The sequence below is a fragment of the Phocoena phocoena genome, chromosome 17 (assembly GCF_963924675.1).
Source record: "Phocoena phocoena chromosome 17, mPhoPho1.1, whole genome shotgun sequence".
NCBI classification, from domain to species: Eukaryota; Metazoa; Chordata; class Mammalia; order Artiodactyla; family Phocoenidae; genus Phocoena; species Phocoena phocoena.
The window spans coordinates 29,567,427-29,584,599 of record NC_089235.1 but is presented as its reverse complement, the minus strand read 5'-3'; the positions used below and the strand labels follow the sequence as shown (position 1 = coordinate 29,584,599).

General features: G+C 39.2%; 1 protein-coding gene across 1 annotated transcript in view; it reads right to left on the bottom strand.

The window, feature by feature from the left end:
- Window positions 1-15,557: 15,557 nt before the first annotated feature.
- The window catches only part of ATP6V0D2 (ATPase H+ transporting V0 subunit d2), a 48,322-nt gene continuing 46,706 nt past the window's right edge, over window positions 15,558-17,173 (bottom strand). The window contains exon 8 of the mRNA XM_065895429.1: window positions 15,558-16,326. Within this exon, the coding sequence (XP_065751501.1) occupies window positions 16,165-16,326 (162 nt within the window). The 3' untranslated portion in view covers window positions 15,558-16,164. The remainder of the gene's footprint in view (window positions 16,327-17,173) is intronic.

Sequence of the window (17,173 nt, the reverse complement as noted above, 5' to 3'; positions counted from 1 at the left end):
TGCAAGGTCTGTACTGTCCTTCCTTTGATTTTGTGAGCACCCCTTTAACACACTCTCCTAATTCATTTGGATTAGCTAGAGTAGGTTTCTTTTGCTTGAAAATGAAAGAATCTTAACCGAAGTGCCAATTATAAAAGTACTGAAGGACGGCAAACATGATTGGCAGGTCCTCTGTTCCGTGGGTTAATGATTAGGTTCTTACAAACCCACACAGTGAAGCTCTTTGAGCAGACAGATTTTACAGCCCTCTAAGAGATTAGATTTAGCAGAAACAAAAGGGGACAAATACACAATAATCTTTTCCACAAACCATAATCAACTCAATTTAAATCATTTTTTCCTTTTCAGGTGTCTTATTCTCAAGTTTTTCATAAAAAGAATATATATTTTCTCTTTCAAGAAGCTGACTTGTCACTTCAAATTTAAAACGTCTCATCAAGTTAGTAAAGAATTTTGGCTTAAATTGTTCCTAGAGATTAGGTCTACTTTCCCTCAATGCCAGTTAAAATGACATAGCCTGACAGAATGTAGTATCTGATGTTTCCATAGCAGCTGGCACTAAGCAGCTTTGCTTACTAATTAGCCTCACAGTACAGTCTGAAATACCCTCTACCCAAAGACCAAAGGTTAGAAGATACAGCCTTTTTGTAAACATAACTTTATATGACAGGAAACCAAAAAAACAAAATTTACCCGGACAAAACAGAAAGGGGAAATGTGCTCAGCCAAAGTGTTAAATTCAAGCAGAGAGTTGGCAGAACACTGGGAAGAAAATATCCTCTCCTGATTTGTTATCACACACATACTCAGTGGAATACTTAATAATCAGAAGGAATTAAAGGCTTGTTTTTGTAATGCAGTTTGGCAGTTGGTGTCTCCAATACCCGAGGTCTTTAAATTTTGTCACAAGACATGATTTAACACTGATTTAGAGGATATATCCGTCTGCTGGTTTAGTGACACCACTTCCTGTCAACAAGAACACTAATATTATAAAACTCTTCATGTACCCAGTGGTTATTTAACAAAGTAAGCTCAGCTCTCAGGAAATAGAAAATAATCCATCAAGCCAAAAGGCTTCGTGAGAATTCAAAGCTGCAACATAACACCCAGGTACTTAAGCTTACCCTGAGCCCTATTTACGCATCTTTTGGACCCAATTCTAATTGGCATAAAAGTATAGTTTTATTGCTCAACTTAGGTGAGGAGCAAATCAGATATGATAGAAGGAAGCTAGAGAAAAGTAATAAAAAATAATTTCTATTACACTGACAGTGAGAGAAGGGGCAAGAAAATTATAGAAAAAGCAATCATAAGACTACAAAACATGGACTTGTCTGGAGTCATTTCAAAGAAAGGCAAATGGGCTTATTCAGTTTAGTAGCCCCCGAGGCAACTCTGTATTATTATTGTTTTGGGCCTTTTTTTTAACCCCTTTTTATATTCTGAAATTATAAAGAAAGATACTTTCTAACAATAATAATTTTAGAATGGCAGCTGTAAATTTAACTCCTGGACATAAGTACATACTGTGCACTGAAAAAAAAAAAAAGCAACACACCCAAAGAGAGGGCTATGGAGAGAATAATTGCACTTGGGTGGGCTCTGGTGTGAGGATGTGCCTATAAGTATCAGGCGAGAGGGATGGGACACAACAGAGCACATTTCATATGCTGGCTGCTCTGTGGATGCCCTCACCCTTCTTGGTACAAGGAGGTGTTCTATGTCCTTGGAAATTAAGCAAGGGCAAGACTCCAGATTTCCAGATGCCCTGAGACCTCTCTTCATCTCATACTTTGTGACCCCACAGATACTTTCTAAAAAAGGTAAATCATTAAAATATAAATTGTGAAGACGAAACAACAAAAAAAATGGAGAAGCAGGTGGTGGAAGGTAGGATCTCAAGTCACGGAGAAGAGTTTCCATCCAGTGTGGAGGCTTCTACTTAAGAACGTAGGGACATATTTATGTAACTTTCTATTCGAATTTATTGTAAGACTGAGTTGAGACCTGGGGAGGGGAGGAGACTAAAGAAAGAAGAGCGATGAGTCCCAGGAAACATAATAGGTGACAAGACTATGGGCTGAGTGGTTTTGCAGCAGACATGCAGTGAAGGACTTGGAGAGCAAAGGGCAAGGAGAGCTGGAAGCAGTAACTGGCATTGCAAGACCAGAACATGAACTGCTCTAGGAGTTCGGGGAAGGGAGTCCATGGACTGGAACCAGAAGAAATTACTGTACACAAGAGACCATAGAGTGTTGTGCAGGTTGATATGGAAGGTGACGGTCCCCACTTATTAGAATTAATTAATCCGCAGTCAACCTGGGAATTAAGTAAAATTATTTTGGTCATATATCTGTATATGTCAATATCCAGTAGCAAAGTTTGATTTTATTTAAAAGCATGTATGATTGATTTTAAGCAAACATTGTGTAGTGAACTAATGGAGACACAAAAGCAATTAAGAGATGGTGCTTTCAACCTGGTGACTGGGACAGTCACATGCACAAGTCATTCAAATGCAGGTCTGTCCAAAGGAGGTATGAATAGGACATTTACTGAGCTCCTACTTTTTGCCAGGTTGTGTACTAAACATTTAAACATATTATTTAATCTAAATTCCATAGCAACCTTAAGAAGTAGTTATAATTCTGTCACTTTCACAGATGAGGAAACTCAATCTTAAAAGTTCAGTAACATCCCTAAGGCCACGAAGTTCTGGAAGCTAGGGAAGATATATTCAAATTCATGAATCTCATACTCGTTTACTCAAAGGCTTTTCTGCTCTAACCAATTAATTTCTTAGAGTATAAGTGTGTTTGTTTGATGCCTAACAAGATTGAGACATGTATTTATGAGGCTCTTGACTGCTGTGCTCTGTCTAGCAGAGTAAAGACCTCTGTTTTGGAGGATGACACAATGATATTAAGAGGGAAGGACCTCCATGGATGACAGGCCCCTCTCTGTTATCCTGAAGGGTGACTATAGAGGATGAAGGTCACCTCTGAAATCATTTAAAACTTTGGTTTAAAAACTTGGTTTTTAAACCCCCACTGCTTGCTGCCAGAAAACTACTAGAGCTCATCACTGAATTCAGTAGAGTTGTAGAATACAAAATTAATACACAGAAACCTGTTGTATTTCTATACACTGACAATTAACTATCAGAAAAAGAATCTAAGGAAACAATCCCATTTACCATTGCATCAAAAAAGAATAAAATGCCTAGGAATAAACCTCCCTAAGGAGGCAAAAGACCTGTACTCTGAAAACTATAAGACACTGATGAAAGAAATTGAATAACACAAAGAGATGGAAAGATATACCATGTTCTTGGATTAGAAGAATAAATATTTTAAAAATGACAATACTGCCCAAGGCAGTCTACAGATTCAATGCAGCCCCTATCAAAATACCAATGGTATTTTTCACAGAACTAGAAAAAATAATTTTAAAATTTGTATGGGAACACAAAAGATCCTGAATAACCAAAGCAACCTTGAGAAAGAAGAACGGAACTGGAGAAATCATGCTCCCTGACTTCAGGTTATACTACAAGGCTACAGTAATCAAAACAGTATGGTACTGACACAAAAACAGACACATAGATCAATGGAACAGAATCGAGAGCTCAGAAATAAACCCACACACTTATGGTCAATTAATATATGACAAAGGAGGCAAGATTATATAATGGAGAAAAGACAACCTCTTCAACAAATGAAGCTGGGAAAACTGGACAGCTACATATAAAAGAATGAAATTAAAATATTCTTTAACACCATGTACAAAAAGAAAAAAACACCTCAAAATGGATTAAAGATCTACTTGTAAGACCAAATACTATAAAACTCCCAAGGGAAAACATAGATAGAACACTCTGACATAAATTGCAGCAATATTTTCTTGGATCTGTCTCCTAGAGTAATGGAAATAAAAACAAAAATAAACAATTGACCTAATTAAACTTAAAAGCTTTTGCACAGCAAAGGAAACCATCAACAAAACAAAAAGACAAGCTACAGACTGGTAGAAAATATTTGCAATGATGCTACAGACAAGGGATTGATCTCCAAAATATACAAATAGCTCATACAGCTCAATATCAAAAAAGACAAACAATACAATCAAAAAATGGGCAGAAGATCTAAAGAGACATTTCTCCAAAAAAGACATGCAGTTGGCCAAAAAGCACATGAAAATATGCTCAACATCACTAATTATTAGAAAAATGCAAATCAAAACTACAATGAGGTATCACATCACACAGGTCAGAATGGCCATCATTAAAGAGTCTACAAATAACAAATGCTGGCGAGGGTATGGAGAAAAGGGAACCCTCCTACACTGTTGGTGGGAATGTAAATTGGTACAACCACTATGGAGAACAGTATGGAAATTCCTTAAAAAACTAAAAATAGAGCTACCATATGATCCAGCAATCCCATTCCTGGGCATGCATCTGGAGAAAACCATAATTCAAAAAGATACATGCACCACAATGTTCAATGCAGCACTATTTACAGTAGCCAAGACATGGAAGCAACCTAAATGTCCATCAACAGAGGAATGGATAAAGAAGATGTGGTACATATACACAATGGAATATTAGCCATAAGAAAGAATGAAATGATGTCATTTGCAGCAACATGGATGGACCTAGAGATGATCATACTAAGTGAACTAAGTCAACAGAGAAAGAGAAATATCATATGATATCACTCATATATGGAATCTAAAAAAAAAAACGTTACATATGAACTTATTTACAAAACAGAAATAGACTCACAGACATAGAAAACAAGCTTACGGATACAAAAGAGGAAGGCAGGAGGAGGGATAAATTAAGAGTTTGAGGTTAACATAAACATACTGCTACATATAAAATAGATAACCAACAAGGACCTACTGTATAGCATAGGAAACTATACTCAGTATTTTGTAATAACCTATAAGGGAAAAGAAACTGAAAAAAAATATATGTATGTATAACGGAATCATTTTGCTGTACACCTGAAACTAACACAATATTGTAAATCAACTATACTCCAATAAAAAGTTGTTTGTTTTGAAAAAAAAAAAAACACTCCCACATAGTATCAAAGCAAATAATGCTCTTTGAGGTATTCTTGTCTTAAAATAGTTCTCCATAGCGGTGAAGTAAGTTCTGGAGAAAGGACTTCAGACAGATGGTCAGAAAAGCAACTAAATAATGAACAGGATGTGCAAAATATCTTCATCTTGATTACTTTCCTCCAACTAGGGCTGTATTTCATGTCTTCCTAAGTTTCACTAAGTTCAAGTATTAGGACTGTTGAACTGGTTTATTTGGGGAGTGCCTCTTTTGGAATGACACATTTGAGAAACATTTGGCAGATCAGATTTATTGTTTAAGCACCTAGGAGGAGTGAGTGTCATTGAGGAAACAACGCTATTCCTCAGTGAGTGCATTTTCAGCATTCCTCACCTCGAAAAAGAATTGCATAAGGACAGAGGTTTCATGAGGTTTCATAAGGTTTCATGAGATTATGCGGCTTTTAGTCTGTGTTTGGGCATGGTTTCCTAACTTACACATGAAGAAGACCACTGTGGAACAGTCCTCTTTCTCTCCCCAAAGGTTCCACATTTAAGAAAAGAAAATTGTTTGTTTGGAACAGATGCCTAAATACCACCTAATATCAGGAAACTATACTAAGAGTATGTAATAAATGTGAACCCCCCCAAAACAATTATTTCCAAAATCTCAGCTACTCCTTTAGTTGAAAGTAGCCTTATCTGAGTGCCTTTCTGTTCTTGATGGGATGAATGGGGTGTGGCTTGGTGCCTGGTGGACAGAGAGACACTCAGTAACGTTTCAGTCGTGTCAGGACTTTGCAATTAACCTTAAATTCCACCTGCAGTTGTTTGAGATAATTTCCATTCCTCTCCTTTTTCTAAATATCATTCATCTTTTTCCCCCTTAATATACCCATTAATTTTCATCACTAAAGTGGAATATTCTATGCTTTTGCTGTTATCTACATGCCTTGAACCCTTTGAAGGAGAGAGATAACATAATTAGTTGAATAAACACACAGTGCATGGCAGAGTAAACCTCATTTGATAATTCAGTCTAATTGTTTTCTCTTTTAATATGCTGCATAAATGAGGGAAATAACCAGTTCTTTATGTATTGTAAACCCCTTAGAGTTTCAAGTTAGATGTTAAGGGTTTGAGCAGGCAGGCAAATTGGATTGAGAGTAATTACCCACATTTACCTCAGTGTTCAGGGAACACCAGGGAGCAATTTTGGTTAATTTCCCTGTTCCTCTGGTTTGTCCTTTGTGGACACCTGTGTTTGTAAGCCACAGGAGGTAGGCTCCATTTAGTTAAGCAGTTCTTGGCTGAAGTGTATTTCTGTGATTGAACTGGATTGGCTTCTGCTGTGGTTGTGCCAAATGTGACTGCAGGCAAAGATGGCAATCTGGCTGCTGTGACTCTCAGCGCATGCTGTGCTTGGGGTGGATCCTGGGTCAGTTTTTCCCCTTTTGTTGCAAGGGTCAGGGGTGGATAGTGATGCAATACCTGTCCCGCATATGGGCGTATTCATTCAACCAATATGTGTTAGATGCCTGTTATGTGCTGAAGATCTCACTTTGGTCCAGAGGAGCCAGCAGGGTCACCACCTTCGAGTGTGTTTCTGTTTTCACTGATTGAGGAGGTGACAATCTTTCAGACTCAGTTGTTTTGGCTTTTCTATCTTCCTGGGCCCTGAAAATATCTGTGCCTCTAAGGAAATTTATGGATCCCTGGCCTAGTTATACTGTGGCTTTTCCTACTATTAAATTAAGTACACAAGGAGGACATTAGAGTGAGATGGTCCTAATACCTTAGCAGCCTTTGTAAGCAAACCAAAATTTAGACGTGTAAATGCCTCATGGTTAAGAAATAAAAACCTGAGGACAATGCATCACAAACAGCCAAATAAGCTTTCCCAAACAAGGCAGACACATAAGCTATAGCCATTCGAATAATTTCCTTCTTTGCTTCAGCCTTTTCTCTAAAGTCTTTCTCCTTAGCTGCTGTCAGTGGAGCATGCCTAATTACTTCCAGTTTGGACCTGCCCAAGTAAAATCGATTTTGCTTAAATAAACTCTTAAAATTTTTAATATGCCTCAGTTCGTCTTTTAGCAGTTCCTACTTCGAATCTATGAATTTTGCAGGTGGAAGAATTTGTTCATTCATTCATAAAACAAATTATCTATTAAGGGCTGCCATATGCCAGCCTCTGTGCCAAATACTGAGTATACAGCAGTGATCAAAAAAATAAATATCCTGCTCTCACAGAGCACAGTTGGGTGGGGGGAGACCAACATTACAAAACAAACAAATACATTTATGGTTATAAATTGTGGTAAAATTTACAAGGTAATGAACAGGGTGATTTCAGAGAGACAATAAAAGGTACCTCCTTAAGATTGAAAGAAGTCTTTGAGAAGCTGAATATGCATGATGGTTGTGTACTGGTGGTTTTCACAATTCCAAAGATAGGAAAGGTGCCCACTGGAGCTGGGCAATATGGAAAAATATGATGCTAAAACTTGAAGAAAAGGAGCAAGCCATGTGAGAATCCAGTGGAAAGAGATTCTATGTAGAGAGGAGAACATGGTAACCCCCACATGAGGACAAGTTCAGGGTACTGGAAATCCGAAAGAAGGTCACTGAGCATGGGATAGTGGACAGAAGGAAGCCAATGGGAGAAGAGATTGATAAGGCAGCAAAGGCCTGACCATTCTGGGCCTTGTAGGTCGTAGTAAAGTTTTGATTTTATTTCAAGTGCAATGAGAAACAATGGAAAAGGTGTTTTTTTTTTTTTTAAAGGGTGATAAGGTCTTAGGTCTCTCAGTTGTAGTGGGGGTAATAACAGACTGAGACAGTTAGAGGTTTATGGACCTAATCTACACAAAAGATGATGAGGGATTAGATTTAGGTGGTGGATTAAAGAAATATTTTTCTTAGTAGAATTGGGAGAATTTACTTACGGGCTGTATATGATGGGCGAGGGAGATTAAGATGTCATGATATAACTTATTAACATTTTTAAAATTTATTTATTTTCTTTAATGTTTTGGCTGTGTTGGGTCTTAGTTGAGGCACGCAGGATCTTTCGTTGTGGCACGGGCTCTTCATTGCAGCACGTGGGTTTCTCTCTAGTTGTGGCGCGCGGGCTCCCAAGTGCGTGGGCTCTGTAGTTTGCAGTATGCAGGCTCTCTCTTTGAGGCGTGTGAGCTCAGTAGTTGTGGCATTTGGGCTTAGTTGCCCCGTGACATGTGGGATCTTAGTTCCCTGACCAGGGATCGAGCCCGTGTCCCCTGCATTGGAAGGCAGATTCTTTACTGCTGGACCACCAGAGGAGTCCCAATTATTAACATTTTAAATTTAAAACCTTAATAAACCAAAGCTTTCATAACTAGCATTCCAAGTAATTTTACGTATTTGGCACTTAGTGATGAACGATGGCAAAATTATTTCCCAAATTACCCTGGGCATGATATGTCCTGGTACTCGGTAAAGGCTCAGTGCTTAAACGATTAAATGATTAGATAAAATAGGTAGCGTTTCTACTATTCTAGTAATTTATAAAAGTAAATTAACAAATTTTTAAAAAATGCTTCCTCTTTTCTCAAATATTAGTAGAATAATAAAAATTATAATTTCAAACGTTTATGTGAAATGCCTTGGCAGGTCAGTTGCTATCAAATCCAGAACATTTGTTTCTATTGGACTAGAGGAGCAGTTTCCACTAGGCTGGGTAGCTGGTGCAATGTGACCCAGGCCTGCTGCTGGTCACCTCTGACCCAACATGGGGAAGAGAGAGAAACAATTTTTAATGAAGTCTTTGAAGCCCTGGGTCCAGTTCCATGAGCTCTTCAAATTCCCAAAGGCATGAGATGGTAAGTTTCCCTTTTTTATTTTAAGCTAGTTTGACAGGATTTCTGTCATTTTTCACAGAACATATTTGGACCAAACAAGAACATCAGTCTTAAACTGGAGGCTGTAACTTAAAGAGAAAATAAAAAATGAAACCACCATGAAGAAATATATATATATATATATATATATATATATATATATATAATTTATATTAAAAATATATATAAAATGGGGCTTCCCTGGTGGCGCAGTGGTTGGGAGTCCGCCTGCCGATGCAGGGGACACGGGTTCGTGCCCCGGTCTGGGAAGATCCCACATGCCGCGGAGCGGCTGGGCCCGTGAGCCATGGCCGCTGGGCCTGCGCGTCCGGAGCCTGTCCTCCGCAGCGGGAGAGGCCACAACAGTGAGAGGCCCGCGTAACGCATAAAAAAAAAAAAAAAAAAAAAAAAAAAAAAATATATATATAAAATGGAAGAGACATGACACTTGAGACCTAGTTTTGGCTCCCATACTCTTAGCTCTTCTGACCACAGTTTCCTTATCTGGAAAACTAGTGTCCATTCTATTTCAGTTGATTATACTTATAGGTCAGCAATTATTTTCAAACAATCTGCAAAGTTTTCACCTACTTTACTTGCAAAAAACCCAGTAGTATTATTTAATGTATTTGATGGATATGAACATCAATAGTTTTAAGCAGAGTTAGATGCTTTAGCCTATAATGAGAGCAAACTGACTGTGACCCCTGTCCCTCCATCAACTCCATGATTGCCATGACTGAACTTGTTGGCCATGAGGGGAGCCCTTTCCACCACAGCACCAGTTTCCATCCCAAAGTTATTTGCTCAGCTGAACAAGATGCCCTTCTAAGAGATGAGCGGTGTACATGAGTATTTATATTTTATTCATCAAATTAAAATCCTTTCCCATCTATTACTGTCTAACCTGTCATTTTCTTTCATTCCTCAGCCTATGCAATGGAGGTTTCTAATGTATGTCCATAGACTTCTAGGTTGCTCATGAGTGAATTTTACAGAATCCATAGTCTTTTCATATACTTTGCAAATTTTTAGGTGAATGTGTAATGTCTATTATTCTAATGGAAGGTATCCACAGTGCTCATCAGATTCTTATAGGGTTATTTGAACCCAAATGATTAAAGCCACTGTTAACAACTCATGTTAAATTCAGTGGCTCAGATAATCCTGGTATTTCACAGAATTACCTCCAGCACAGGAAACAGTTGAACTGTGAACTGCTAATTCCTTATGATATGATTTATCTTTATTTATTTGTATGTGTGGATCTTGCATGACTTTACTCTGATCTTTCTACTGAAAAGCCTTTCAGGCTCTGAAAGATTTATTCAATATAAACCACTCATCACACCACCAGGGTGAATCCTTGCACGCAACCATGTGATCTGGACCCTGGGAGCTGGGATTGATGGTCACCCACCCTTCCATGCCTCCACACATCTTAAGAAAAATATTATTTTTTAATAGACCTTTATTGGAGTATAATTGCTTCACAATACTGTGTTAATTTCTGTTGTACACCAAAGTGAATCAGCCATAAGCATACATATGTCCCCATATCCCCTCCCTCTTGAGCCTCCCTCCCATCCTCCCCATCCTACCCCTCTAGGTCATTGCAAAGCACCAAGCTGATCTCCCTGTGCTATGCTGCTGCTTCCCACTAGCTATCTATTTTACATTCAGTAGTGTATATGTCGATGCTACTCTCACTTCGCCCTAGCTTCTCCCTGCCACCCATTTTCTTCAAGTCCATTCTCTATGTCTATGTCTTTATTCCTGCCCTGCAACTAGGTTCATCAGTACCATTTTTTAAAATATCTAATCATGAAGATCACTAAAATATTAGCCATACATTTCCTTTTAATTTTCACTTACATTTGGAATATAAAAAAAAAAGTCAATCTCATTAGAAGCAGAGAGTAGAAAGTGATTACCAAGTGCAGGGAGTGGTACAAATAGGGAGAGGTTGGTAAAAAGATACAAACCTTCAGCTGTAAGACAAATAAGGTCTTAGAATCTAATGCATTACATGGTGGATATAGTTGATAACACTGTATTGTATAACTGAAGTTTGCTAAGAGAGTAAAACTTAAATTTCTTGCACACACAAGAAAAATGGTGTTAACCTGATGGGGGAGAATCCTTTCACAATATCTATGTCTATGTATGTCAAATCATCATATTGTACACTTTAAATATCTTACAATTTTATTTGTCATTTATACCTAAAGGAAGATGAAAAAATAAAAATTCCTGATGTTGCAGAAATAAACTGTAATATATTACTATTTCACTCATATTTAAATAAAGCCCAGAAAATTAAAAATAAAACCCAAACTGAAACAAAGCAAAAATTTTTAAATGGTGAACATCTTACATAATGAAATATGCATCTCAGCATTAACAGTTAAATAGAGAATGAACTGCTTTAATTTAAAAAAGTCCTACAAAATAAAAATGTATAAATGATTTAAATCTAAAACTGCTGTTTGTTCAAAAAACGACAAATGTTATAATGATTGTCACCTCTGAAGAGCTAGATTCAGTGTCGGCGAACCTATTGCTGCCAAATCTTATTGGAAAACAAGATGCCACATTGTCACCTGGAGTTGCTTGTTCATATCTGGCCCTGAGGATGTCATTTCTGTCTCCGAACGGCATAGAGGTAGTCCCTCCAGGCCAGAGTCAAGACTCATTTGTAGGTGATATGTGCAGAAAACCACACCTGCCCCGACCACCTGCAAAGATGGCTGGAGAGTAGATGACTTAGGCAGGCCTTAGAAAGGACTTCAGAGAGGCCACAAAACCCTGTAGGACACATTCAATGGATGACAGCTGAGTACCATTGTTCCATTTGTACGACTACATGAAAGTATCCCAAACTCGGTGGTTCAAAACAGCTCTTTTTTCAAGCTCAAGGATTCCATGGGTCAGTAATTTAGGAAGGACTTGTCTAGATAGTTCTCCCCTGGGATTTCTCATGTAGTTGTGGTCAAGTATTGGGCTTGGGCTTTAGTATCTGAAGGATTGACTGGGCCAGACGTGGCTGCTAGTTGATACTATTGGTTGGTGCTCTCCTGTGACTGTCATATTTGTCTATACCTGGCCTCTCCATGTGGTTTGAGTGTCTAAACTTGGCCTCTCTATGTGGCTTGGCTTCCTCACAGAATGGGAGGCTCAGGGAAGCTGGACTACTTAGGCTCTAGCTCAGGACTCCAAAATCCAGTAAGCAAAGGAAACTGCATTGCCTTGGAAGCCACACAGCACTGCTTTTCTGGATTTTGTTGATTATGAGTTAAGTCACTAAGGCCAGTTCACATTCAAGGAGGAAGGACAAAGACCCCATCTCTTGGTGGGGGAGTTTTAAAGAATGTGTAGACATGTAAAGCCACTGCGACCAGTCTCAATGATAGCCCTGTCTATTGATTGGAAGCCTAGTTCTTGCTACCTGAAATGGAGACCTAATACTTTCTTATTTCTTTATTTAGTTATTTATTTTAAAAACTTGTTTCCAACTTTGTCAGTAAGAGAGCCACACTGGCTGGAATGTTAACAACATTTCCAGGGATATAAATAGAGCTACTGATATACTTTTACAGCTTGTCAATGATCCTAGTCTTTTTTTTTTTGCGGTACGCGGGCCTCTCACCGCCGTGGCCTCTTCCGTTGCGGAGCACAGGCTCCGTACGCGCAGGCTCAGCGGCCGTGGCTCACGGGCCCAGCTGCTCCGCGGCATTTGGGATCCTCCCGGACTGGGGCACGAACCTGTGTTCCCTGCATCGGCAGGCGGACTCCCAACCACTGCACCACCAGGGAAGCCCAGGTCCTAGTCTTTAAATGACATTTTGTGGATCTGGTCAGAGTGATAATTCTCTGGGGACAATTCCTTTCTAATATATTGATTGACACTAGTTTCAATGTGCATCTTCTTAACGTATCTCTTTTCTTTCCAAAGAGAATTCCAACTTGACCAGAGGGATTTCAATTAGTGATCAAGCTGGTGGTGGAAGCGGAAAATTGCAGCACAAAGTGACTGAGGAGAAAGTGGGAGGAGGGTGGGAAAGTAATTGATGGGAGGCCAGATAGAATAATGAAGATGTAAAAGAGGAAAATCAGGATGGGAAATTGCTCAGGGCAGGTGGTTTGGCCTTTATGATAGTTTCTGCGTCCTATTTTCATATTTATAAAGCTTATAGATTTTGTGACTGCAGCAATCTAAAATGTCATCAAAACTCCTAACATCAGCTCTTGTGAGACACACGGGATAAAATAACTAAGAATGATATGGTCTGATAAAGTCACATCTATTCCTCAGCAATTCTATTCCCCACATATTAGTATTAATGCCTCCATTTGTGAAACGGAAGAGAAAATGACTCACAATGACTGAAATGCATCAAACAATAAGGAGAATTTTGTCTGCTGCTGAAACTAAGACAAAACAGGGTGGAACTGCAATCGTATCCTTCTCATATAGCTAGGTCTTACCTGTGAGATCTGACATTGACAGCATTTTTCAAGTGGTAGGCTAAAAGTTACTACTAATGAAACCCCTCAAATCTGATCATCACCAAGTCTTTCTTCACTCTGCAAAGATTTATTTCCCTTTCTCAATGTCTTATTACATTGCTGCCATGCCAGTGGTTAACTCAACTCCTCCACTATCCAGCAAGTTAGCCTTAGTCCAAACTCACCCAGATTCAAAATGGTCATTTCCATTTACTCTCAGCATTCCTAAAGCATTGCAACAAATAAAAGGACGGCATTTTTTTCCCTCAGATATTCGCCAAATATCCTGAGAACTGAAATTGCTAATTCTGAATCCCCTAGCACCACAAATTCTCCTGACTGCAAAAGTTTCTTAGAGATTTAACGGGTTCCTGCCCATGGAGAAACTGATAAAGTACTTTTGAACCTTTGAGAATGACGCGAAAGGGAGCTGGATGAAGGAGGGGTGGGGGGGGGGCATGGCTGGAAGTCGGCACCAGCGCACAGGCAGGATTGGCTGCAGACTGAGAGCAATTTTGGGTATAGAATTCACTGGAATACAATGTTCCAAGACCAACTGCAGCAAATTATACAGGTGGAAATATGACAGATTGATGAAATACTGCTGGGAGGAGGGTGGGAAAGGGATGGTAAGGAGCCTCAGCTTCGATCACTTAGAAAAAGAAATACATTTTTTTTTTTTTTTTTTTTTTGCGGTATACGGGCCTCTCACTGTTGTGGCCTCTCGTGTTGCGGAGCACAGGCTCCAGATGCGCAGGCTCCGCGGCATGTGGGATCCTCCCGGATCGGGACACGAACCCGTGTCCCCTGCATCGGCAGGCGGACTCTCAACCACTGCGCCACCAGGGAAGCCCAAGAAATACATTTTTGTCTCATTGTTTTCTACGTTGCTTTATGTACCTGATTTGTTGGCCTCGTTTTCTAGCATACGTAATGTTTTTCAAATGTCCATATTCTCCAGTGTGGACCAGTTGCCTGAGGTAAGACAGAGAAGTCAGATCCCAGCAACACTTAAAAGCTGTAAGTTCAAGGCAAGTTCTTCAAATTGCAGAGTGTATCCCCTTCTCTAATAGGGGCACATTCTACAGTACTTGCCTCATGAGGCTATAGGAAATTTGTCTCTATTCACACAGTGGTTACATTTCGTGGCTAGGGAACGGGTTTGGGGGATTGGCGGCTTCATTGCTTACATGGAGGGAACAAGAGAAGTATCATCAGCCTGTGGCCTTGTAGCACATGTAGGGCCCCCACGCATGTCATGAAGAGGTGGGTGGGAAGGGCTTAGTCTGAGAATCAACTTTCTCTAAGCTGCCTCTTTCCTATCAGCATCTTTGCTCTCAACCCTTAAAGAAGCCCAGAATTTTACCCCCATCCTTACCCACCCCCACTGTAGACACCATGGGTGAAAATGTAAAATGTAGATGTCTCCTGACATCCAGGCCTCAGAGTAGAAGACAGCAGCTGCATGCAGGGGCAGGAACAAGTCAGGGAGGATGTTTTCCAGACCAGAGGCCATACATGGGAAGCAGGCTCCCTGGGTCCAGCTGATGGATCTGCACTGGAGCCCTGCACCAGCTGCAGCCCCCCTGCCAACAGAACTGGGGTGTGGCCTAGGCTTCTCGCACAGCTGAGAGGCTAGGCACTTGGCTTTCTTTCTGGCGGTATGAGCCGCTGTTTTTCCTTATGCTTAAACATTCCTATCACTAAAATTATGAAAATGTTCTACAAAAAAATTTCTGAAATTTTGCAGAAAAATTGATTTACTTCTTGGTCTTTGTGCCTAATTCTAGTTACCAGTATATGTATATTCTCTGTAAATATTCTCACTTGAAGAACTTTCAAATATGCATATTTTTAAAATTTTTAAACTATAGCAAATAAAGATTTTTCTATTTAGGAATTTTTTATTTTTGAAGAAAGCACTAGAGCAGTGTTTGTCACTTTTTCTTTTTCTGGGTAGCTCTCTGCTACCCAGTTCTGCTAAAGTTTTATAGAGAATCCATATCTTGTAAACCGAACCTGTGATTTATGCTTCTGAATGAATAAAATACAACTAATGGAGTTACTTTCTTCTCAGGCAAAGTATGAAGAAACTGCAAGAAAGAGAGGTATACCTTTTATTTAAAGAAAGTTGTGAGAAAATTAGTTATAAGTGGTAGCCTTAATAACAAATTTAACACTACCTGCATCTATGGAATATGATTTGGAATTATGTAGCTTTCCCAAGCCTACCAGATCAAAGTGTATTAGAAAAAAATATGGTATTTTCCACCATATGTGGTCCATGTTGGCTATGTACAGCTCTGGATTTTTGTGGACCTAGGGAAGGGATGGACAGTTAAAAAATAAAGCAGACACTCAGTATTTGGGCCTGTGGAGAATCATGGGAAAGCAAAATACTTTTAATAGATTTGATTTTTAAAAGAACAAAAATAAGAATAGGAAAAGTACCATAGGGTTAATTAAAATTAATGTCTAAGGCAAGGTGAAGAATGAGACATAAATGTGGAAGCAAGATTTAAGGCTTCTGGAAGAAAAAGAAATGCTTTGTTTCAGGGTTGGCTTGCTGCGTTTCCAGTCGGTCTGCAATTCATGAAGTGAAGTGTGGCTTAGTGTGATCTAGATAATATAACACGACTCCTATTTCCCTCAGTAACTTCCTCTTAACATTTATGATTTTATGCATTTCAGGCCCCTCACTGGGTTATAAGATTGGAATGTAACTGTTAATTTTAGTTCGATGTCTTTGTGAAATGCATTCGGCTATCCACACGACATTTCTTATTTCTTGTTCCTTCAGCTTGGTATACGCATAAAACACACCATAGTGGAATTGCCTGTTGAATGCCAGCACATTCATCTGTACCTGGGGAAGGAAAAAAAAACATGGACCATCAACTCTTCTGGAACATACTACTTTAATGAAATAATATTAAGCTACAGACTGGTTTGTATTTGTGCAGTGCTTATCTGTATTTAAATAGACAATTTCTAAATTGTGTCAAAGAAAGAAAAGCAGTAGGAAATTCAGCAAGTCTAAAGGGAGAGCGTCACTCTGCAGAGAAAGGCAGACAACAGTAGTGTAAAAAGTAAGTTTGTAAAATCATAAGACAAGCTCCAAATCTCAGCAGCACTGCTAGCACCAAGATTCCTAGGAGGACTTTGGAGTGTGTGTGTGTGTGTGTGACTTTGTAGTGATATTTATTTGGCTTCTAGCTAGTAGGCTGGTCTCATTTAGATAAAGTATTTTTCCTTGGCCACAATTTTTTAAATTTTAAGGTGGTTTTTAGGCTATTGAGCTCCCTTTCAGGGTAATGTCACAGGCCTCTGGAATTTGGACCAGGTGATATTATGAGTTTCCTTAGGATGCTCTGCAGCAACTTAACATACAGTTGAATCGTGTTTTTCTGCAGAAGGCAGATCAGTAAAAGAAAATTTTCAAAAAACATTTTTTTAACTGGGGTACAGTCTGAAATGGAACAATTCCTTTATTCTTTTCCATTTAGAAAAAAGGAGAAGAGGTACTGAGTCCCACATGTAATTCTGAAAACCTCAAGTTTTCAAAGCAGTCAGGAAGGGGAGGGCCCCTGCTCTTAGAAACCGTCACACATTTTTCCTGGCAAGGGCAGCTCCTTTAACAGCTGTCTTTGCAGCAGAAGGGCAATAGTGTGGAATTTTAAAACATCCCTAATATATGGGAATACTTGCATTGT